The 25,317-nt window shown below is 38.6% G+C and overlaps 1 protein-coding gene across 1 annotated transcript; it reads left to right on the top strand.

The window, feature by feature from the left end:
* The first annotated feature begins 4,209 nt into the window (after nt 1–4,209).
* ppp2r5d (protein phosphatase 2, regulatory subunit B', delta) lies at nt 4,210–23,711 on the top strand. Its single transcript, XM_057848250.1, has 17 exons — nt 4,210–4,300; nt 6,849–6,914; nt 8,976–9,144; nt 9,207–9,406; nt 12,292–12,402; nt 12,466–12,558; nt 12,625–12,755; nt 12,823–12,882; nt 13,999–14,107; nt 14,253–14,306; nt 15,985–16,155; nt 16,218–16,345; nt 19,149–19,250; nt 19,305–19,377; nt 20,236–20,283; nt 20,652–20,741; nt 22,199–23,711. Exons 1-17 carry the CDS (start codon nt 4,274–4,276, stop codon nt 22,337–22,339), a joined length of 1,773 nt encoding a protein of 590 aa, XP_057704233.1. The 5' UTR covers nt 4,210–4,273; the 3' UTR covers nt 22,340–23,711.
* Nucleotides 23,712–25,317: the final 1,606 nt, after the last annotated feature.

Genomic DNA, 25,317 nt, shown 5'->3' with positions numbered 1-25,317 from the left:
ATATATATATAATTTACAGAAAAATATGGCATATTTTATAGATGGTTTGAATTGCGATTAATTGCAATTAATTACGATCAATTAATTTTTAAGCTGTAATTAACTTGATTAAAAATTTTAATCGTTTGACAACCCTAGTTTTTTTATTTACTGTTATTTTTGTATATTTTTTGACTGCTATATGTTAACTTGATACTGAAATAGTAGTTTGGTTTAGCCTTGGAGTATTTTAGAACAATTTTGGAACTAATGTACAAAACATTTAAGAAAAAAAAAAAAAATAGTAGGGGGGTGCATCAATAATCGTTTTATAATCGAATCGGAGCCTCTGAATCGTAATCGAATCGTTAGGTGCCTAAAGATTCCCAGCTCTACTATCTGGTGGTGAGAACACGCAAGAGCAGAATTACAGACGCCATGACTTTAACGAAATATTATCGCGTACTTATCTTGTTTTGATCCGAAAACTCCATGTAGCATGTATCACTGAGTGTCAAGACACAGCTGTGAATGGCCAAAGCTGGGATTTTATGTGTGAAACATGGTAATAAGGGTCGCGATGCAGAAATCGCAGACATCAAGGAGTAGTTGAGATGTTTTTTCATATAGTTACCCTTTTATTTTTATTATTTTTATTTTTATTTATTTTTTAACCTGTCCTGTGCAGCTGTTTGACACAGAGAATGGAAGTCTAAGTGCATGGGTTGTCTGAACAGTTTTCACATTGAGAGTCTGATATACTCCCATTGTGATCATTCAAAATACCTATTTATTATGACAAAGCAGCAAACAGGAAGGGATTATGGGGGACAGAAGAAAAGCAACACAAGAGAAGAAAGAAAAGAAACAAGAAATACATAGAACATCTAGACTATTTATTAATATGCTGGTGCCACTGTCAGCGAGATGTATTTCCGGTTTACACCATGTGGGGGCTTATTGGCCAGTGAAAGAGGGGGACGGGGGTGGGGGTGTCTATAAGCTAAGTGATTGAAAGAGGTAGAGTGTACACAAATCAGTTCTGTGATCTAGAACCCAGTAATCATGTGAATCTCTTATGAATGTAAGCCCGTTGGCGACCAACCCTACGCCGCCCCATCGCCAATCCCGGCATTAGGACCCCCAACCCGAGCATGCCCTACCGCATCCAGCAGCACGCGAGCCCCATCATTGTTACCCTTTTAAATGTTGTTTTTAAATTTTTCTTTGTTTGGATCGATTATTTATCATCTAACATATCGGAGAAAATCCGATAGTAACAATAATACAATTAAGCGATAGTTATGAGGAAGATATCCGTGACTTTTTTACAGACACCAATTTTTTTCATCGTGACGTAATTTTTGTAAAAGTTTAAAATATGCTAGTGAAAGTTTTTTTTTTTTAACGAAATATTAGACATCAATTAATGATTCTAAGCTAAAAATAACAGACATTCTGATAATAAATATGATTGCTTGTTTTCATGGCTGGGTTGAAACAAAAACGGTTGTGCGACGTCTGTAAACTAGGGTTTTCAGGGTAAAACGGGCAAATTAAAAATAGTTTGGGAGCTTAATGTGCCATGAATCTGCTATGGCACCATATAGACATATTGTTCTATCAAACATAACAGTTGTTTTGGCTTAAAATACAGCAGTTTCTTTTAAAGAGGACTGCAAGAGCAGAAACTGCTATTTCAGTCTTGTCTGTGTTTTCCGCCATATATTGAATACGGACTTAATATATCAACAAAAAGGCATATTCTAACTGAGGAAAAAGTTAGGACACCCTACCACCTCATAGCTATTGTTACCCCCTTTGGCTGAAAAAACTTCAGTGAGGCGCTTTTTGTAGCCATCTACCAGTCTTGGACATGGGTCTGAATAGCAGAATACTTTCAGCTGTAAGATGTTTGAGTGGTTTCTTGCATGTACAGCACATTTCAATCACCCCACAGCATCTCAATGGGAGTAAGATCTGGGCTTTGACTCGACCATTCCAGGACTCTCCATTTCTGCCGTTCCTTGGTGAGTTTACTGGTATGTTTTGGCTCTATAATGACAATAAAGGGCTATTCTATTCTACTCTATTGGCATGTTTCAGAGTCCAGTTTCGCTTAAGCTTCAATTTTTTTCCACAGGTGATCTCACATGTTGCGCAAGCACCCTCTGATACACGTTCGAATTCATGGTGGAGTATGATGGTGAGCTGGCCAGGTCCTGCTCAAGCAAAGCATCCCCAAATCGTGACACTTCCACCTCTATGTTTTACAGTTGGTATGAGGTTCTTTTCCTGGAATAATTTATTGGGGTTACACCAAACCTGTCCTCTGTTCTGATACCAATTCAATTTTAGATTCATTTGTCCAAAGAATATTATTCCAGAAGTCCTGGTATTTGTCTAAATTCACTCTGGCAAACTTCAGTCTGGCCTTCATGTTCTTCTTGGAGAGCAAAGGTTTCTTCCCATGAAGGTGAAGTCTCTCTCTGATTGTAGAGGCATGCACTTTCACATCAACGCAGCAAGAAGCTGCTGTAGGTCCCGTGATGACATTTTGGGGTATTTTTTTTTTTGGAGACTTAGCATCTTGCGGTCTGCTCTCGGGGTGAACTTACTGAGACAGCCAGATCTGGGCATGTTAGCAGTTGTTTTAAATGTCCTCCACATGTACCCTTTTTTTTCCTGGACAGTGGAATGGCTGATTTTATATTCTTTTGAGATCTTTTGAAATCCCTTACCAGACTCATAAGCGTCTACAGTCTTCTTTCTGAAGGCCTCACCATGGTGTTTTCTCTCACTTCAACAGTCAGGGGTACACCAAACTACCCTAATTTTCGCAATATAATGCGCACCTGAGTATATGCCGCAGCCCACCAAATTTGGCACAAAAACAGCATTTGTTCATAGATAAGCCGCACTGGACTATAAGCCGCAGCTGTCCTCACTGTATCATGGGATATTTACATCAAAAGATATTAACCGGTACAACCCTTTTTGACAGCGGCATCATACGACCGACTGTCACAAGACCAAATGAACTATCATTAAACTTTGAACCAATCTTATGACCGTCTAATGATTCCGCTCTCAAATACAGTGTTGCCGGTAAATATCTTTTGGTGTAAATATGCCATAATGCAGTGAGGACAGCTGCGGCTTATCTATGAACAAACGCCGTTTTTGTTTGTCAAATGTTGTGGGTGGCGGCTTATAGTCCGAAAATTACACTATACATTTTTTTGTAATAAAATAATTGAATAAAAAAGTAAATGTGTGTGTGTGTATATATATATATATATATACATATATATATATATATATATATATATATATATATATATTAGGGCTGTCAAAATCATCACGTTAAAATATTTTAAGCAATTAACACACATGCCCCGCTCAAACAGATTAAAATGAGAGCACAGTGCAATGCCTACTTGTTACTTGTGTTTTTTAGAGTTTTGTCGCCCTCTGCTGGCGCTTGGGTGCAACTGATTTTATGGGCTTAAGCACCCATGAGCATTGTGTAATTATTGACATCAACAATGGCGGGCTACTAGTTTATTTTTTGATTGAAAATTTTCCAAATTTTATTAAAACGAAAACATTAAGAGGGGTTTTTATATAAGATTTCTGTAACATTTATCTTTTAAGAACTACAATTCTTTCTATGCATGGATCGCTTTAACAGAATGCTAATAATGTTAATGCCATCTTGTTGATTTATTGTTTTAATGAATAAATACAGTACTTATGTACCGTAAGTTGAATGTATATATCCGTCTTGTGTCTTATCTTTCCATTCCAACAATAATTTACAGAAAAATATGGCATATTTTATGGCATATTTTATATATTTGAATTACGATTAATTAATTCTTAAGATGTAATTAACTCAATTAAAAATTTTAATCGTTTGACAGCCCTAATATATATATATATTAAAATCTGGATTATTTTGTTGCTTTTTGGACGTTCGCCACCAAAGGCAGCTAATGGTTTAATAATTGTTTTTAAGTTAATTTATGGAAAACAAAATATTGAAATTCTACATCCCGCATACATGGCCCTTATTTAAACCACGTCATTTTATGGCTGCATAATAGTGCAGATTTTTTATTTTTTATTTATTTTTTGGTGATAGCGAGCTTTAGGTTATTGGCCAATTGCAAAAAAGATTCCACGGGTTGCTAGGCTAAAGCGACCAATGAAGCGAGCGTACCCGGAAGCACCGCGTGACAGTGACGTCATCACAACGCCCGTTCGAGACCCCGCAAAACAAGCGAGCAGAATGCCCAACAAAATCAAGAAAGACAAGGTGAGCCTCGTCGCCTGTCGACGGCCGACTTTTGACGCCTTATTTTGCGTCCTCCGGCGGCTACGCCGCGAACCTAACTAGCTAGACGCAAGGCTAGCCTGCTAAGCTAAGGGCTGCGAGCTATCCGCCCGCTAGGAATGGGGAAAAATGGCAAGAACGTGTTCACGCGAGCCGTTCGTCGTTAGCTTGTCGTGTAAATAAACGAAACGCGGGATGCTAACTCGTTCAATTTGCGAGCGTGACGTCAGACCCGCCCTGTCATTCTGACTCCCAAGCGGAACGCTGTTGCCATGACGACGTCAATCATGTCGCAGCTTCGTTGCTGGACGCGGGAGCTAACACACAAGCTAGCTTATAACTACAATGGGGCTGTATGCTGACTTCCCGAAATATGTTATGAAATATGTTACCACAGTTAACCTAACCTTAGTTTAGCTGGAACAGGGGTCAGCAACCTATGCTGCCTTCAGGTCCTCTGGGAAATAAGACTAATGAGTACGTTCTGTTAATGTGCTTTTGTCGTAGAAAAAGACACGAGTTCATTTTGTTTTAAACTTTCGTTCATTCGTTGGGAGGCCTCCCGCTTTAAATGGATTGGACGTCTAGCACCGTCAATGCCAACCAAGGCGTGCCTTTGTAAGGGTTAAAGAAATCGTAATTCGCACTAGTGCCGCAACGATTAATCGATTAACTCGAGTATTCGATTAGAAAAAAAGATTCAAATTACATGTTGCTGCTTCGAGTATTTGTTTAATTAAAGTGGCGTTGTAATAGTTAATTTTGTTAAGTGTTAAGTTTGTGTATTAAATTTATTTGGGTGGATACACTGCCCTGTAGTCTGCCTCATTTCACATGGCTGTATCCAGCTGCTCCATGTTAAGACCAACATAAGCCAAGTTTTTGTTTGAGCTACTGGTGCACGATAATAGGAAGTATGACGTCATCCCGATAAATCCAATAACATTATTAATAGGACCGATAATATGTATTGTGCTGGCTTTACAGTTTACAGTGACTTTACACACTAGTATAGGAAAGCAGTTGACCATTTGCTGGGCATTGCTCCCACCTGCTGATCAGAATAATTCATTGCATCTTTTTTTGTCACAGTAGTTTTGTTCACATTACAAGCTCATTCACATACACATTGCGGTGTCTAGCGGTTGCATTGACAATCGTGAATGCTTTCTGTTACGTTTCCGCCTCGAAAATATGTAAGTATTTTATATTTACTATAACATATGGATGTGCACCATATGTTTACTTCTGTGGTGAAGGATCGTATGTACAGAACTTAAAAAGTTGTTGTGTTATAGAAGCCAGCCAATGCTTTAGTAGCTCAAGCTAGTGTGCTATGCTATACATATACTAGTTGTGTATATAAGTGTATTGTGCAGTTTGTTGTATATTGAGTATTGAATATGTGTATTTTTCTGTTGTACTTTCACATTATTAAGACGAGTGTCTTCCCATAAAAGCAAGGAAAGACCAATCCTTGTGGTTTATGGAAGTGCATTCATTTTTAGCTGGCTGTCGGGCAGTGCAGAAGTGAAATGCACTGTTTTGTTCATGTCATTATGAAAAATCTGACGAGATCAAAGGCAAATCTATGTTGAATTCACCACTATTTATTATTTTTTTTAAACCTCCAGGTGTTCAAAAACTATGGTTATACATTTAAAAAAATATATATATATATTTATTATCGGTTATCGATATCGGTATCGGCTTTGAGGAGCAGGAAGTTATCGATATCGGTTTCAAAAAATGGATATTGTGCACCCCTAGTTTGAGCTAATGTTTTTTTTTTAATGCATTCGTTATTTAGTTCATAGGTATATTTAGCCTTTTTTGTAGGACTATGTGTCTGTACCATTTGTTAAGAGAATTGTTTAAAAGAAAACAAAAAAAAAAACCTTAGCGTTTTATGACATTTAAGCTAACGGACTTTTGCAATGTAAGTTAGCCAATTGTTCTTTGGTTGTGCATAGATCCTTATCCGATTACTCAATTATTCAAAATAACTAGTCCATCGATTAATCGACTACAAAATAATCGATAGCTGAAGACCTAATTCGTACATTAAACTTGAATCCAAATCAAATACTCGTTTACTCATAGGTTGCCATTGACAGTCATAGATGTCCAATTCGTTCGTTCATTTGCTGCCAGGCCTCTCACTTGAATTGGATTGAATGGCGTCAAGGCGGCCATGTTGGTAGCGGCAACATTCCCATTTATGTGAATGCACTGACTCAAGTCTTGATTCTTTTATTTTCTCATTGACAAAGTATGTGCTTTTTACCCATTCGTCTCTGCCATTGACGGCGCTAGACGTCCAAGCCGTTTGAAGTGGGAGGATTGGCAGCGAATGAAAGCATGTGAATAAACAGTCTAGATTAATTGTGTTTTGGGTCTGGATTTAAAGGGAAAGTCGATTAGGATTGAAACAAATACAGTCTTCTACACTACAATAGCAAGAAATTTTCCATTTAAGGGCTATTATTTTTTAATAAAATACTTCGATGCTTGATTTGCATGTGGACAGGAAACCGGCAAAAGTGGCAAAGTCGGCGCCAACAAAGACGTTTCCACAGACGACGGCGGTGGCGAGGTAAGTACCGATCAGCCTGGTTGCAAGATATGGGAAACACGTAAACCTCCGGGTAGCTAACGATACAATCCGATTCACGATACAAGGCTAACGATAACGATGATTTCACAACGAGTATCCAGAAAGCAAGCTATTTTCATCCTTCTGTTGGGAGCTGAAGGGAATCTGACTTTCTAGCCAGATTGCCGGAATCACGTCAGCTGAATCGACGGACCCGTGCTGGCGCAGCTCCAACAATCTGGGCCGGCGAGATCACGACAACCCGCCCAAAACACCAATTTCTGTGCGCTCACCTTAGTCTTAATTAGAGATGGGTCCGATCGATCGGGTCCGATCATGTCATTTTCAAAGTATCGGAATCGGCAAAAAAATATCGGCCATACCTTTTATATATATATATATATATATTTTTTTTTTTTTGATTAAATCGTTTTCTAATTGTATTAACGTTAAAGACATAATATGTTACACTCAACCAGAGTCTTTAGTTTAGGCTTAAGGTAGGGTTATCAAATTTATCCCGATAATGGCGGTAATTAATTTTTTAAAAAAATGTATCACGTTAAAATATTTAACGCAATTAATGCATGCGCTGCACGACCCACTCACGCATTGTCGTGCTCAATCTGTAATGGCGTCGTTTTACCTATAGCGAGATAAAAGGCAGCGTAAAATGAGTAGAGTGAATTTAGAAATATCATGGGAAGCAATGCGGGGAAGCAATGTAGCATTTGATCTTTTTTCTTAACACCTCATGTTATTTCCCAACGCAGAGAAAATATATCAATTGGTAGAACTACACACAGTCATGGTTCCACTTCCCATCATGCATTTGGGCATTGCTACAGTATAATTTACTGAAAGCTCAACAAATACACTAGATGGCAATATTTAGTCACAATATACAAAGTCACAAGTCTTTCTATCCGTGGATCCCTCTCACAGAAAGAATGTTAATAATGTATATGCCATCTTGAGGATTTATTGTCATAATAAACAAATACAGTACTTATGTACTTTATGTTGACTGTATATATTCGTCCGAGTTATATTCATTTTTTTCTTAATGCATTGCCAAAATGTATATGATCGGGAAAAATTATCAGGAATGATTGGAATTGAATTGGGAGCAAAAAAAAGCAATCGGTTCGGGAAATATCGGCAGATACTCAAACTAAAATGATCGGGATCGGATCGGAGCAAAAAAACATGATCGGAACAACCCTAGTCTTAACCCCTTGTACTGACTCCATTTTGAAAGCTGGAAAAAGGCTTAAAAGCACAAGTTGACGATTTATTTCGGTCGACTACGATCAAACGGCAAGGCAAAGCAGAAACTCAGGCGAGGAGGCAGACTCGTTCCAAGGTCACCATATCACAAGGCAACAAAAGGTTCCTGAGAAAGATGGCAACGATTAGTTAAACATTGTCTTTTAGAAGGCTCTCGCGGTGCGGGCTGTGGACAAAAGAAGGGTGTGTTTGGGCGTTGTTTAGGATTATTGTCTGTTTGTGGATAGGACATGAGGATTCAGGAGTTACTGTTGTCAGGGCAATGAGGGTTGTGGATTTTGTCACCTCAGCGCAACATGAGTGCTGAGAGTTCCTCCTTATCGGATGTTCCTTGTCAAGACAAGCTGTCCCGCCATCTGTTCTGTACTGTCCGGAAGAACTGATTGCGAGAGTTGGTGGTGCAGACGTGGGCTTGTAGATGTCTTGCCTCGTCAGCGTCAATCTTGCTAAGTCAGTTGAATGACGCACACGTTGGGCTTCCTTGATAAGAAGGCGTCATGTATCTCTTATGTCCTATATTCTGCTTGTTTTCCTTAAACTATGGTATAAGTGCTAATTATTTGACATTGGGTGTGTTAGAGTAATACAAACAGTAAATACAAGAAAAGATACTATTCCTTTCATTCCCCCTCAACGATCCCCGACAAGTAGATGTCCAATCCGTTTGAAGTGGGAGTGATGGCAGTGAATGAACGAAAGCCACCCTCCCACTTCAAGTGAATGACAATACAGCGGGCGTGGCTTTTTAACACGTGGTGTGCATGCGTGCAGAACGTCAACAAGCGTCCAAGCAGTCAGGGAAGCGCGCCGCCGCCCACTCAGTTGCACAAGATCAAATACTGCGGCGGTCCTCAAGTGGTGAAGAAGGAACGGCGTCACAGCTCCTCTCGCTTCAGCATCAGCGGCAACCGAGAGCTCAGTAAACTCCCTGCCCTCAAAGGTAAGCTCCTCACTCTCGCCCGGGCGGGCGCGGCCTCACGCCGTCGCGCGTCTCGTCTCCAGACGCGGCGGTGGAGGATCGCGAGGAGCTTTTTGTGCAGAAGCTCCGGCAGTGCTGCGTTCTTTTCGACTTTGTCAGCGACCCGCTCAGCGACCTCAAGTTCAAAGAGGTGAAGAGAGCCGGACTCCACGAGATGGTGGACTATATCACGCACAACGCCGACGCGCTCACCGAGGCCGTTTACCCCGAGGCTGTCGGCATGGTGGGTGAAAGGCCCCGCCCACTTTTGCAAGGGATGGCTGTACTGTTTAGATTTAACTCCGTGGATTAACCATAGACTTCATGATGTATTGACGGGGCAAGGGGCTGATTCATAGCGGGCCTATGTGCGTCAAAGCTGACCCAGTGGAAACACAGACAAAGAGCTTTTTCTGTTGAAAATTCTTGTGAATACATGCTTAAAAACCTGAAATATTTATAGATAAGGGCGTAAAACATTCTCAATTCTTCGTTAAAAGCAAAAAAAAGACTGTGTCGTTAGCATTTATTTTCCGTAAATATTGCGAACTATGATGCTAGTGAGTAAGCTAATTAGCGGCTGCCATATGTAAACAAAGAGCTTTGTCTTGTTGAAAATTCTTGTGAATAAGTGCTAAAATCCCTGAATTCTTTATAGATATGGACTTAAAACACTCTCGATTCTTGGTTAAAAGCAAAAAACCAGGCAGTTAGCATTTATTTTACGTAAATATTGCTACCTATGATGCTAGTCAGTAAGCAAATTAGTGGCCGCCATATGTAAACAAAGAGCTTTTCCATTGGAAATTCTTGTGAATAAATGCTTAAATCCCTGAATTTTTCATAGCTATGGACGTAAAAGAGTCTCGATTCTTGGTTAAAAGCAAAAAAACAGGCAGTTAGCATTTATTTTACGTAAATTTTGCTAACTATGATGCTAGTCAGTAAGCAAATTAGAAGCCGCCATATGTAAACAAAGAGCTTTTTCCGTTGAAAATTCTTTTGAATAAATGCTTAAATCCCTGAATTTTTTATAGATATGGATGTAAAACAGTCTTGATTCTTGGTTAAAAGCAAAAAAAACACTGTGTCGTTAGCAGTTATTTTACATAAATATTGTGAACTATGATGCTAGTCAGTAAGCTAATTAGTGGCCGCCATATGTAAACAAAAAGCTTTGTCTTGTTGAAAATTCTTGTGAATAAGTGGTCAAATCCCTGAATTCTTTATAGATATGGAAGTAAAACGATCTAGATTATTGTTAAAAGTAAAAAAACGTGCAGTCAGCATTTAGTTTACGTAAATATTGCTAACTAAGATGCTAGTCAGTAATCAAATGGCGGCAGCCATATTTAAACAAAGAACGTTTTTCCATTGAAAATTCTTGTAAATAAATGCTTAAATCCTTGAATTCTTTATAGCTATGGAAGTAAAACAGTCTCGATTCTTGGTTAAAAGCAAAAAAACCAGGCAGTTAGCATTTATTTTACATAAATTTTGCTAACTATGATGCTAGTCAGTAAGCAAATTAGAGACCGCCATGTGTAAACAAAGAGCTTTTTCCGTTGAAAATCCTTGTGAATAAATGCTTAAATCCCTGAATTCTTTATAGATATGGACGTAAAACATTCTCAATTCTTGGTTAAAAGCAAAAAAAAACACTGTGTCGTTAGCATTTATTTTACGTAAATATTGCGAACTATGATGCTAGTCAGTAAGCTAATTAGCGGCCGCCATATGTAAACAAAGAGCTTTGTCTTGTTGAAAATTCTTGTGATTAAGTGCTTAAATCCCTGAATTCTTTATAGGTATGGATGTAAAACAGTCTAGATTATTGTTAAAAGTAAAAAAACGTGCAGTCAACATTTAGTTTACGTAAATATTGCTAACTAAGATGCTAGTCAGTAAGCAAATGGCGGCAGCCATATGTAAACGAGCGTTTTTCCATAGAAAATTCTTGTAAATAAATGCTTAAATCCTTGAATTCTTTATAGCTATGGACGTAAAACAGTCTCGATTCTTGGTTAAAAGCCAAAAACCAGGCAGTTAGCATTTAATTTACGTAAATATTGCTATCTATGATACTAGTCAGTAAGCAAATTAGAGGCCGCCATATGTAAACAAAGAGCTTTTTCCGTTGAAAATCCTTGTGAATAAATGCTTAAATCCCTGAATTCTTTATAGATATGGACGTCTCAATTCTTGGTTGAAAGCAGTTAGCATTTGTTTTACGTAAATATTGCTAACAATGATGCTAGTCAGTAAGCAAATTAGTGGCCGCCATATGTAAACAAAGAGCTTTTTCCATTGAAAATTCTTGTGAATAAATGTTTAAATCCCTGAATTCTTTATAGATATGGACGTCTCGATTCTTGGTTAAAAGCAGTTAGCATTTGTTTTACGTAAATATTGCTAACTATAATGCTAGTTTGTAAGCAAATTAGCGGCCGCCATATGTAAACAAAGAGCTTTTTCCGTTGAAAATTCTTGTGAAAAAAATGCTTAAATACCTGAATTCTTTATAGATATGGATGTAAAACAGTCCTGATTCTTGGTTAAAAGCAAAAAAAAAAAAAAGTGCAGTTAGCATTTATTTTAATATTGCGAACTATGATGCTCATCAGAAAGCAAATTAGCGGTCGCCATATGTAAACACAGAGCTTTTTCTGTTGAAAATTGTTGTGAATAAATGCTGAAATCCCTGAATTCTCTATAGATATGGATATAAAACAGTCTAGATTCTTGGTCGAAAGCAAAAAAACGTGCAGTTAGCATTTATTTTACGTAAATATGTCGAACAAATCACTCCTGAGACAATCCTTTCTGTTTGTATGAGGTACAGCTTTCGTACTTTTTCAACCTAAATCCGGCGTTAGATCGCTGCATGTGACCGACTGCTAATAAATGAAGCGGAGTGTGGGACTGCTCCCTTTGGGAAGGCGTGACACAGTGTCATGTCAATACATTATGAAGTCAATGGATTAACACAATTTCTTTTTTTTTGAGGGACTAAAACTCAGAGTGAACACAATAGTTTAACAAAACTTTCAGGGCAAATTTCACACTTTTTGAATTTGTTGCGTAGCTAACATTTGCTTTGCCGGATCGCCTTCTCCCATTTTTTTCCAGTTTTCCGTCAACTTATTCCGGACACTACCCCCTTCCTCCAATCCCACCGGAGCAGAGTTCGACCCCGAGGAAGACGAACCCACGCTGGAGGCCGCCTGGCCTCACCTGCAGGTGAGCTCTCCGCCTCTCCCCGTCTATGTCTCTTATCCGGCTCACCGTCTGATCGTCCCTCAGCTTGTTTACGAGTTCTTCCTGCGCTTCCTGGAGTCTCCGGACTTCCAAGCCAACGTGGCCAAAAAATACATGGACCAAACCTTCGTCTTGTCGGTAAGACGTCAGACTCGAACCGGGTCGTTTCTCCTGTGTTCAGAATGTCCTTTCGATTTTTTAAAGCTTCTGGAGCTGCTGGACAGCGAGGATCCTCGAGAAAGAGACTTCCTGAAGACCATCCTGCACAGGATCTACGGAAAGTTCCTGGGACTGCGCGCATACATCCGGCGGCAGATCAACAACATCTTCTACAGGTAGGCTTCAAGGGCTTGGCGGCGCCCCCCGCTGGAAGGCATGTGACACAACGGTTTGCTGGCTCAGGTTCATCTACGAGACGGAACATCACAACGGAATCGCGGAGCTGTTGGAGATCCTCGGAAGGTAAGCGACTAAGCGAGAAGACCAACGTCCATTTGTTTTCAAGTTGTCGGCATTTGACCTCTGAAGGAATCTGACCTTTTAGCCAGATTGCCAGAACCACTCCAGTCGAACTGTCGGAACCGGGCTAGCGCAATCCCAACGACCCAGACCCAAACTCCACGCGTTCACCTTAGTCTTAACCCCTTGTACTGACTACATTTCGAAAGCTGTGAAAAGGCTTTGAAACACAAGTTGACAATTTATTCCAAGTTGGCAGCTTTCATACAGCACAGAGAGACCCAGACGAGGAGGCAAACTGGATCCAGGGTCACTTTTTCACAAGTCAACAAAAGAATCCCAAGAAAAATGACAACTATTAGTTAAACATTCAGTCTTTTAAAGGCTTTGGTGTGTCAGGCTGTGGTCCGGAAGAAGGGTGTGTTTAGGCGTTGTTTTTAATTATTGTCAGGACATATTGGATAGGAGAATTCAGGCGTTGCTGTTGTCAGGGCAACGAGAGTTAAGGATTTCGCCATCGTCAGCGCCACGTGAGTGCTTAGTCGCGGGTTCCTCCGTATCAGATGCTCATTGTGGCAAGACAAGATGTCCCGCCATTTGTTCTGGACTGTCCGAAGAGCTGATTGCGGGATTTGGAGGTGCAGATGTGGGCTTGTAGATGTCTTGCCTATCACATGGTTGTCGGCGTCAATCTTGCTCAGTCAGCTCAGCTGCATGACGCACGCGTTGGGCTTCCATGGTCAGAAGGCGTCCTGTATCTGTTCTGCCCTTATCTGTTGTTGTCTAGGCGCCTAGTCCAACTGTTCATAATATCAAATATATTCTGCTTGTGTTTTCTTAAACTATGATATAAATGCTATTTAGTTTATATTGGGTGTGTTACAGTAATTCAAACAGTAATTATGATAAAATATACTATTCCTTAATTGATAATATTAAGTGTATCAAAGTGATACAAACAGTCAAACAGGAAATGATATTTCCCCGATGACAACAAATTTTAAGCGTTCAAATAAGTATTAATACTTTTGCAATTGATTATTGTTTCCAGATGCAACAATTCTGTGTTTATCCTTGTGACAACCATAGTGTGTGTGTATGTTTTTTTTTTGTTTCCAGTATAATCAATGGCTTCGCTCTTCCGCTCAAAGAAGAACACAAAATGTTCCTGATCCGAGTTCTTCTGCCGCTTCATAAAGTCAAGTCCCTCAGTGTATATCACCCACAGGTCAGTGCTCAAAAATGCAAAATCACAATAGCAAAAAAATTGTACTCAAGTAAGATAAGCGCTACCCTTAATTTTGCTTATCAATCACTGTTTCCACATTTTGTACAAACACGCATGAAAAGGTCAACTGTGTGTTGCTTTGCAGCTAGCGTACTGCGTGGTCCAGTTCCTGGAGAAGGATAGCAGTCTGACAGAACCGGTAAGCACGCTCTGCTTCGTCACCCCGGTAACCTCGGCGAGGCGTTACATAGAGGCTTTAAAGGCCAAGACTGATTTAACAATATATCAATTCTTGGCAGGAGCATATCGATAACCTTTTGGGCTTCAAATACCTTTGTGACATACTAGCTCACCCCTATTAGCTACAGTAGGGCAAATAAGTATTTAGTTTTCCCACTTGAAAATATTGGAGAGGCCTGTAATTGTCAACATGGGTAAACCTCAACCATGAGCGACAGAATGTGGGGGAAAAAAACTGAAAATCACATTGATTTTTAAAGAATTTATTTGCCAATCATAGTGGAAAATAAGTATTTGGTCAATAGCAAAAGTTCATCTCAATACTTTGTTATGTACCCTTTGTTGGCAATAACAGAGTCCAAAAGAGCAGTGATGTTTTGGGGCTGTCGTTGGGCAACACTGACTTTCAACTCCCTCCTCACCCCGTGGCGTCAAAATGATAACAAGAACGGTGAGCAAAAATCCCAGAACCACACAGGGGGAACTAGTGAATGAGTTACAGAGAGCTGGGACCACAGTAACAAATGCTACTTTCAGTAACACAATGCGCCGTCAGAGACTCAAATCCTGCACTGCCAGACATGTCCCCCTGCTGAAGAAAGTACACGTCCAGGCCCGTCTGCAGTTCGCTAGAGAGCATTTGGATGATCCAGAAGAGGACTGGGAGAATGTGTTATGGTCAGATAAAACCAAAATAGAACTATTTGGTAGAAACACAGGTTCTTGTGTTCGGAGGAGAAAGAATACTGAATTGCATCCGAAGAACACCACACCCACTGTGAAGCATGGGGGTGGAAACATCATGCTTTGGGGCTGTTTTTCTGCAAAGGGACCAGGACGACTGATCTGTGTAAAGGAAAGAATGAATGGGGCCATGTATCGAGAGATTTTGAAAATCTCCTTCCATCAGCAAGGGCATTGAAGATGAGACGTGGCATCACAATGATCCCAAACACACAGCCAGGGCTTCAGCAGGGGGACACGTCTGGCAGTGCAGGATTTGAGTCCCTGGCGGCGCATTGTGTTACTGATAGTAGCATTTGTTACTGTGGTCCCAGCTCTCTGTAACTCATTCACTAGTTCCCCCCGTGTGGTTCTGGGATTTTTGCTCACCGTTCTTGTTACCATTTTGACGCCATGGGGTGAGGAGGGAGTTGAAAGTCCGTGTTGCCCAACGACAGCCCCAAAACATCACTGCTCTAGAGATCTGCATGGGAGAATGGGCCAAAATACTAGCAACAGTGTATGAAAAGCTTGTGAAGAGTTACAGAAAACGTTTGCCCTCCGTTATTGCCAACAAAGGGTACATAACAAAGTATTGAGATGAACATTTGGTATTGACCAAATACTTATTTTCCACTATGATTTGCAAATAAATTCTTTAAAAATCAAACAATGTGATTTTTTGTTTTTTTTCCCACATTCTGTCGCTCATGGTTGAGGTTTACCCATGTTGACAATTACAGGCCTCTCTAATATTTTCAAGTGGGAGAACTTGCACAATTAGTGGTTGAATAAATACTTACTTGCCCCACTGTATATACTGCATCACCCGATAGCTGGCTAGCATATGTCGAAAGATAATCACCCGAGAAGTGAATAAAAATGCCTGTCAACGCTTTCTTTTGCCACTCGAGGTGATCGTGGGCCTGCTGAAGTTCTGGCCCAAGACCCACAGTCCCAAGGAGGTGATGTTCCTCAACGAGCTGGAGGAGATCCTGGACGTCATCGAGCCGGCCGAGTTCGTCAAAGTCCACCAGCCGCTCTTCCGGCAGTTGGCCAAGTGCGTGTCCAGCACTCACTTCCAGGTAAGGAGACGTAGCGCTTTGTCAAGGCGCATGACCGCTCACTTGCCCGTGCACTCGCTCAGGTGGCCGAGCGCGCTCTCTACTACTGGAACAATGAGTACATCATGAGTTTGATCAGCGACAACGCAGCTAGCATCCTTCCCCTCATGTTTCCCGCTCTCTACAAGAACTCCAAGAGCCACTGGAACAAGTAAGGCCCAAAAAAATGTTACCTGCCATCAAGGGCGGACTGGTTTACAGGGAAAATTTTCCCGGTGGGCCCGTGGTCAAATGAGCGGACCCCAAAATTAGCGCACCCGCGTAATATAAGCATTAGGGTAAATGCATAGCGGCCGAGCGGCAAGGTAGTTGACTTCAATGGGCTCGCAATGTTCCAAACTCCTAAAAACACTCTCAACACTCTAAAATATATAACGCCACCATTGCCATCATTTAAAAATGAAATAGTCACCTGATCTTTAAAACGCTCCATCTACATGTGTGTTACGTCCGCTGTCAAGTCAATATGATATTACTTGATTCCCTTGAGGAACGGGTCGATTTAGTAGATAGTAGGTAGATGTTCTCATTTTTGTGTTACTGAAAATCCACAATTTTGAATAAATTCTGGCCAAGGTTGGTGAATATTAGTAGTTGACATCTCTGACTACATTCACACTCAAAACTGCATTTTTACTGTACAAATATTGAGAAAATTTGAATTAGAAGTCCTACAATGTAGGACTGCATGCGGCATGTAGGACTGTGCTTAGGTTACAGTTCTCATTTTTGTGGTACTGTAAATCCATAATCTACAATTCTGAATAGGTTCTAAATAAGGATGGTGAATGTTAATTGTGGACCTCTCTGACTACTCACATACTGAAAACTATGCATTTTTACTTTACCAAAATTAAGAAAATTTGAATTAAAAGTCCTACATGCATACTTTGTTTGGGTTCCAGTTCTCATGTTTGTGGTACTGTAAATCCACAGTTATGAATAACTTTTAGCCAAGGTTGGGGAATGTTGGTAAAACTGTGCATTTTTACTGTACAAATATTGAGGAAATTTGAATTAGAAGTCTTACAATGTAGGACCTACATGCATGCTTTGCTAAGGTTACAGTTCTCATTTTTGTGGTACTGTAAATCCACCGTTCTGAATAAGTTCCGGCCAAGGTTCGTGAATATTAGTAGGTGACCTCTCTGGCTACTCACACACTCAAAACTATGCATTTTTACTGTACCAATATTTAGAAATTTTGAATTAAAAATCCTATATATGGACTTTAATTTGGTTACATTTCTCATTTTTGTGGTACTGTAAATCTACAATTCTGAATAGGTTCTGAATAAGGATGGTGAATGTTAATTGTGGACCTTTCTGACTACTCACATACTCAAAACTATGCATTTTTACTTTACCAAAATTAAGAAAATTGGAATTAAAAGTCCTACATGCATACTTTGTTTGGGTTCCAGTTCTCGTGTTTGTGGTACTATAAATGCGCAGTTATGAATAACTTTTAGCCAAGGTTGGGGCATATTGTTAGTGGACCTCTCTGAATAGTCACACACTCAAAACTATGCATTTTTACTGCAACAATATGTAGAAAATTTGAATTAAAACTCCTACATGTGGAGTTTGATCTCATTACAGTTCTCTTTTTTGTGGTACTGTAAATCCAAAATTCTGAATAGGTTCTGGACAAGGATGATGAATATTGATTGTGGACCTCTCTGACTACTCACATACTGAAAACTATGCTTTTTTAATGTACAAGAATTAAGAAAATTTGAATTAAAAGTCCTTTGATCTGGTGACAGTTCTTATTTTTGTGGTACTATAAATCAACAATTATGAATAAGTTCTGGACAAGTATGGTAATTGTTAATTGTGGGCCTCTCTGACTACTCACATACTCAAAACTATGAGTCCTACATGCCTACTTTGTTTCGATTACAGTTCTCATTCTTGTGGTACTGTAAATCAACAGTTCTGTATAAATTCTGGACAAGGATGTGAATATTTGTAGAGGACCCTTTCTGACTACTTACACACTCAAAACTATGCATTTTTACTGTACCAGTATTTAGAAAATTTGAAAGTCCTACATGTGGACTTTGATCTGGTTACAGTTCTCATTTTTGTGGCACTGTAAAGCCACAAATCTGAATAGGTTCTGGACAAGTATGGTGAATATTAATCGTGGCCCTCTCTGACTACTCCCACACTCAAAACTATGCATTTTTACTCTATCAATATGTAGAAAATTTGAATTAAAACTCCTACATATGGACTTAGATCTGATTACAGTTTTCATTTTTTTGGTACTGTAGATCCACAATTCTGAATAGGTTCTGGACAAGGACGGTGAATATTTATTGTGGACCTCTCTGACTTCTCACATACTCAAAACTATGCATTTTTATTGTACTACAATTAGGACAATTTGAATTAAAAGTCCTAAATTCATACTTTGTTGAGGTTCCAGTTCTCATTTTTGTAGTACTGTAAATCCACAGTTCTGAATAAGTTCTGACCAAGGTTGGTTAACATTAGTAGTGGACCTCTCTGACTACTCACACACTCAAGATTATGCATTTTTACTCTACCAATATTTTAAAAATTGGAAATTAAAGTCCTGACACGAGTAGTTTGATCAGGTTACGGTTCTCTAAAGGTATACTCATGCTATAGTTTTGTATCAATGAGCTGTTTGCATAAAAATAACTACACTATTTTAATGAATTTATGGTAAACTAATTAAGGGCTCAGATTATTGTTTACTATATGATTATTGTCCAAAACAAATGTTTTTTTTCCCATCAAGATACAAATAAAGGTACTAGTGTTGCCGGCTGGATGGCTTCCAACAACATCCATGTAGTGGTCCGGTCTTTCAATGACTCCCGGGCCACTCCCTGTCCCCCTCAGTCTGCCCCTGGCTGCCATCGCAGAAGATCGGAATCTGGTAAAAATCTAACTGACTGTCTTTGTTGTGGTGTCAGGACCATCCATGGGCTTATCTACAATGCTCTCAAACTCTTCATGGAGATGAACCAGAAACTTTTTGACGACTGCACCCAACAGTACAAGAGTGACAAACACAGGTGAGAAGCCGCTTCACTGTTGGCCAAAACGCCATTGATTTGCGATTTCTGTAGAGAAAAACACCGGATAAAGGAGCGGGAAGAAATCTGGAACAAACTGGAAGAACTGGCCAGACAAAATCCTCAGGTGTGCAGTTTGATTCTAGCTTTATTTTTCTGGACTTCATGTTTTTTCACATTTTTTAAAGTATTTATTTTCTACCTTTTATTACTGTTTTTTACCTTTATTTTTTTGCAGATTTTTCATGGTTTTTGTTGTTTTTTTTCCTGTGTTTTTTTTTTTTTTTTGGTCACTTTTTTTTTTACTATATTCGTATTCTGGATTTGTGTTTTTTTTTTTTTTGTTGCCATCTCTAAGGTTTTTCAACTTTTTTGCAGATTTTTTTTAGTTTTATTATTCTGGATTTTGCTGGGGGGGGTTTCAGTTTTTGTTGTTGCAGTTATATACAGTTATGCAATTTTATTCTAGCTTGATTTTTCTAGATTTCATGTTTTTTCCCATTTTCTAAGGTATTTTTTTCCCTACCTTTTATGACAGTTTTTGACATCTTTGTGTGGATTTTTTGTCATTTTCGTTGCATTTTTTCAGTTTTTTTTCTAGTTGTGTTTTTCTGGATTTTGTGTTTTTTCAGTTTTTTTTTTTTTTTTTTTTTAACCTTTTTCAGGGTTTTTCGACTTTTTGGAAGATTTTTTGTGGTTTTGGCTGGGTTTTTTTTATTTTGGGGGGAGGCATTTCATTTATTTTCACATTTTTAAAAAAAAAACTATTACTCCAGTTTTTCGACTTTTTATGCTGTTTTTTTGTGGTTTTTGTTGTTGTTTTGTTGCAGTTTTTCACAGTTATGCAAACTGGGGTGGTTCATTATTTTTATTCAGTTGCACCTGAGTATACATTCCAGGCTGGAAAAAATTCCTCAGGTAGTTCCAGAAGATTCCTGACTTTGTTTGACTTTAGAGTCATTAGGTGTGTTTTCTTTCTCATTAGAGTGATGAGCTCCTCCCCCCGCGACCCGGATTCGGCGGCCAGGAAGCGGTCAGTCCCTTTTTCTTGTTCTTTGGACGTCTTGCCGTGTGTTGTCTCTCGTAGTTGTTTTCTTTAGAGAAGAGGCCTGAATTTAGTTTACACAGCGTTAGAAACCTTAGAAGTGGTTCACTTTTTAATAATTTAGATGGAATTTCAGATCACAAAATCAACATGAAGGGATTCAAAATGAATGGTGTGGTCCAGAATGAACAGCTAGTTACTAATAAATACCGTAAAAGGAGCTCATTGACTGCCATTTATGGCGCTATATGTCCAATCTATTTGTTGCTGGAGGGCCTTCGGTGAATAAATGAACGTTTATTCGCTTCAAACTTTCAAATCTCTTGCTTTTTTTTCATCTTGTGTGTGTCGTGTAGTTGTGCAGCATGCCTGCCGCGGACGCTGACGTTCCCACGCTAGAGGACATTCAGTTGTTGAAGAAGGCGGTGGCCAGCCAAGCGCTGATGGTAATTAGCAATCAATTATTGGCGGGGTTTTACTGTATGTTGTTTTTGTGTTTTTTTTGTTGCAGTTTCTCACAGTTATCGAATTTTTTTTCTAGTTTTACATCCTGGATTTGAGGGTTTTTTTCCACGTTTTTTTTTCCATTTCATTGTTTTTCAACTTTTTTTTGGATTTTTTTTGGTGGTTTTTGTCGTTTTTTTTTTTTTGCCGCAGTTTTTCCACAGTTATGCAATTTTGTTCTAGTTTTATATTCTGGGTGTGTTTTTTCACTTTTTGTTTTCAATTTTGTTTTTTTTTTCATTTTCCAGGGTTTTTCAACTTTGTTTTTTTTGCTCATTTTTCGTATTTTTATGCTGTTTTTTTGGTGGGGGGTTGCTGGTTTTCAAAGTTTTTTTTTTTTTTAGTTGTATCTTTCGATTTTGCGGGGGAGGGGTTTCTTTTTTGGTTGTTACAGTTTTATACAGTTATGCTTTCTGCTTTAGTTTTTTTGTTTTTTCGTTGCGGTTTTCAGGGTTTCTTCTAGTTGTATTTTTCTGGATTTTGTGTTTTTTCAGGTTTTTTGAAATTTTTTTTGAACCTTTTCATGTTTTTTCACATTTTTAAAGTATTTTTTCTACCTTTTTTACTGTGTTTTTTTTTTTTTTTTTTAACATTTTTTGCAGTTTTCATGTTTTTTTTGGTCACAATTTTTTTACAGTTATGCAATTTTTTTTCTATTTTTATATTCTGAATTTGTTTTTGTTTTTTTTTTTCCCTATAAGTTTTTTCCCCCCATCTCCAGGGTTTTAAAACTTTTTTTGCAGATTTTTTCAAGTTGTATTATTCTGGATTTGAGGGGGGGATTTTTCCGTTTTTGTTGTTGTAGCTTTATACAGTTATGCGATTTTATTTTAGCTTTATGTTTTCTGGATTTCATGTTTTTTCACATTTTTTAAAGTATTTTTTTCCGACTTTTTTGCTGATTTTTTGTGTTTTTTGTTGCGGTTTTCAGGTTTTTTTCTCGTTCTTTTTTCCTGGATTTTGTGTTTTTTCAGGTTGTTTGATTTTTTTTAACCTTTTCCATGGTTTTTTGACTGAGATTTTTTTCTCGTTCTATTTTCCTGGATTTTGTGTTTTTTCAGGTTTTTTGATTTTTTTTTAACCTTTTCCATGGTTTTTTGACTGTGAGATTTTTTTCTGGTTTTTGCAGGGTTTTTTTATGTTTGTGTTTTTTGGGGGGGCATTTTATGTTTTTTTACATTTTTAAAACGTTTTATTCCGTTTTTCGACTTTTTTGCAGATTTTTTGTGGTTTTTGTTCTGTTTGTTGCAGTTTTTTTAGTTATGCAAACTGGAGTGGGGGTTCATTATTCTTTTTTCAGTTGCACCTGAATATACGTCACAGGCTCAACAAAGTAAAGGGGAAAAAAAGTGGCAATTTGTAGTCCAGAAAATACGGTAATCAATGAATTATGCTTCAGGTATCCAAGGACTCTTTGGCAGATGCCAAAGCGAGCCGCCGGAAGTCGGAACTCCCGCAAGACGTTTACACCATCAAAGCGTTGGAGGCGCACAAGAGGGCGGAGCATTTCCTCACAGCTAATCAGGAGGCTCTTAGCTAACAAGCCAGTTCGCCCGCCGGTCCCGCCCACTTTCAGATCTCAACTCACCTAGAGGATGTTGACTTTTGGCCGCACAGCAATATGGTTGCCATGGAAATGGCACGCGCACACACACACACATGCACACACTAGTCCCGCCCCTCACCATGACTTGACTTTTTTTTTTTTCCCCACCTGTAGGTGGCGCGTCGACTGTGTCGGGAAAGCGATTACGCGTCCGTGGCACAGATGGCCATAGACGCCCGATCCGTTCGAACGAGTTGACAAAAGTCGTCAAGATCGTTCAAATGTTACGTCCTGAAATGTTGGAAGCCGTTACACAAGGAGGACATTACAGGTGCGATTAGCCCCAAAGTACAAAAATAGGACTAGGAGAAATAGTCATCATATTGCAGGAATAAAGTCACGCGTTCTAATATTACGAGATGACAATTTTTCTCGTGCTAATACTACATCAGAAAATAAGTCTTAACATTCCAAGAGTTACGGTCGTAGAATTAGTACGAGAAAAAAAACGTAGTATTACGAGATAAGTTGTTTTACGACGACGTAAAGTACGTAGCGGCTAATTTAGCTACAACTAGCATATTACGTTATGTAACACAACTATTTCAATCTCGTAATATTACTTTTTTCTCGTACTAGTACGCAACTTTTATGAGAAAATTTTTGCGAGATATTACAATGTATGACTTTATTCTTGTAATAAAAATGCGTCATCCGTGTGAAAATGCAAAACAAACACCAGAAAAGCAAATGGATGGAATGTAAACAATAAAAAGTCACTATACTGTACATTATTAGCATAAAATGTCTTTTTTTTAATGTTTTTTTCCCCTATACATCATTTATGAAACGTAGTATACATGGTCGGTGTTTTGTTTTTAGCAACTTATTTGGTCATTTTTTTGAGAGAAAAATGTGTTATTATACATAGTTTTTTTTGTACAAAAAAATGCAAAAAGCTATTTTTTTTTCTTTTTTAAAGCTAAAATAAGGAATTAACTGTACATGCTCGATTTATTGAGTAAGAGTAAACACCATGTTGGGTTATTTTAACCCCTGACCCCGCCCCCCCACCACTACCCAAACAATATAATTATTGCTTTACTTACATGATTAATAATACAAATAAAATCAATCATACATTAAAAAAAGCCAACCAATGTTTTTGAGCCACAGCACTTTTTTCATGAAAAATTCCAAAGCACAGCACCAACAAAATATGTGAAAATGAATTTCTAGATAAACTACATGAACAATATAAACTCATGTATTGAATAGGAATCAATCTCAAAAGAAAAACCTTTTAGAATATTTGTAGTCACTCGCAGGAGCTATTCAAACACGCACGCAGCGATCTAACGCCAGATTTCTGTTGAAAAAGCACGAAAGCTGTACCGCACACAAGCAGGAAGGATTGTCTAAGGAGTGATTTGTTTGAGGATTCAAGGTAATTATGTTTTTCATACCATGCATGCATTTTGAAACATGGTGACAAAAAACAATGGGAGAAAGTAGCTGCTACTGCATTAGCGTCATAGTTCACAATATTTACATAGCATACTAACTGCACGTTTTTTTTTGGTTTGTTTTTTTTTTGCTTATAACCAAGAATCGAGACTGTTTGACGTCCGTATCTATAAAGAATTCAGTTATTTAAGCATTTATTCACAAGAATTTCCACCGGAAAAGCGCTGTTTACACCAGGCGGCCGCTAGCTACATTCACTAACAGACTAGCAATGTACTTCCAATTATTTACTTAAAATAAATACTAACTGCACGTTTTTTGCTTTTAACCAAGAATATAGATCGCTTTACGTCCATATCTATAAATAATTCAGGGATTTAAGCATTTATTCACAAGAATTTTCACCAGAAAAGCTCTATTTACATCAGGCGGCCACTAGCTACATTTACTGACAGACTAGCATTGTACTTCGACATATTTACGTAAAATAAATGCTAGATGCACAGCTTTTCATTTGCTTTTAGGCAAGAATTGAGACTGTTTTGCGTCCATAAATATAAATAATTCAGGGATTTAAGCATTTATTCACAAGAATTTTCAAAAAAATTCCACTCGGTCAGCTTTGATGGCCACGCCAACAACGCAGGCCCCGTGTCCGGTCAATATCATTATGAAGTCTGTGAGCAGACGTGAACTCGGTGGGGTTTGAGTTGAGCAGGTCAAGCTCCATGGCTCTGGAGTCAAGCTAGTTCTCCTTCCTTCCCAACATGGCAGCAATTGCTGAGGTTCTGCATGAGCTCTCTCGCAAAAAATCGCCGTGTTTTATAAGCCACGTGCTCAGGGCCCGAATTTCTTGCCAAGTCTAACGTGTTATTAAATCCTGAGAAAGCTCATGCAGAACCTCAGCAATCGCTGCCATTGTGGGAAGGAGTGAGCCCTCGCTTGACTCGCTCAAAACAAACCCTGCCTAGTTTACGCCCACCCAACGAGTTTGATGAGTCAATGACAGATAAAACTATTTCATGCGATTCAAATGGAACAAGAGTACAAGAATGAAATATACGATAGTTAACATACTTCTATTGCAATATTTCATGACACATAATGATTTGTGTATTTATTTGTTTATACACAATAGACTCCACAAGAGATAATGGTCTTTTCTTCCTTATTAATCCCATTCAATGAATTTGGTCCAGTTTGAGTTGGCATCTTTTACCATCGCTGTCACTTTCGCTAGCCCCACTCTAACAAATCACTAAGCAAAGTACAGTGGGGCAAATAAGTATTTCGTCAACCACTAATTGTGCAAGTTCTCCCACTTGAAAATATTAGAGAGACCTGTAATTGTCAACATGGGTAAACCTCAACCATGAGAGACTGAATGGGGGGAAAAAAACAGAAAATCAAATTGTTGGATTTTTAAAGAATTTATTTGCAAATCATGGTGGAAAATAAGTATTTAATCAATACCAAAAGTTCATTTCAATACTTTGTTATGTACC

The sequence above is a fragment of the Corythoichthys intestinalis genome, chromosome 10, assembly GCF_030265065.1.
Source record: "Corythoichthys intestinalis isolate RoL2023-P3 chromosome 10, ASM3026506v1, whole genome shotgun sequence".
In the NCBI taxonomy this organism is placed as follows: Eukaryota; Metazoa; Chordata; class Actinopteri; order Syngnathiformes; family Syngnathidae; genus Corythoichthys; species Corythoichthys intestinalis.
This window is presented reverse-complemented; position numbering and strand designations above follow the sequence as displayed.

Excerpts from the sequence above, each read along its gene's own strand:
- ppp2r5d (XM_057848250.1), top strand. The coding sequence starts at position 4,274 with ATGCCCAACAAAATCAAGAAAGACAAG. Across the intron at positions 12,403-12,465 it reads CCGCCTGGCCTCACCTGCAG|CTTGTTTACGAGTTCTTCCT; the intron begins GTGAGCTCTCCG and ends ATCGTCCCTCAG. Across the intron at positions 19,378-20,235 it reads TGGCCAGACAAAATCCTCAG|AGTGATGAGCTCCTCCCCCC; the intron begins GTGTGCAGTTTG and ends CTTTCTCATTAG.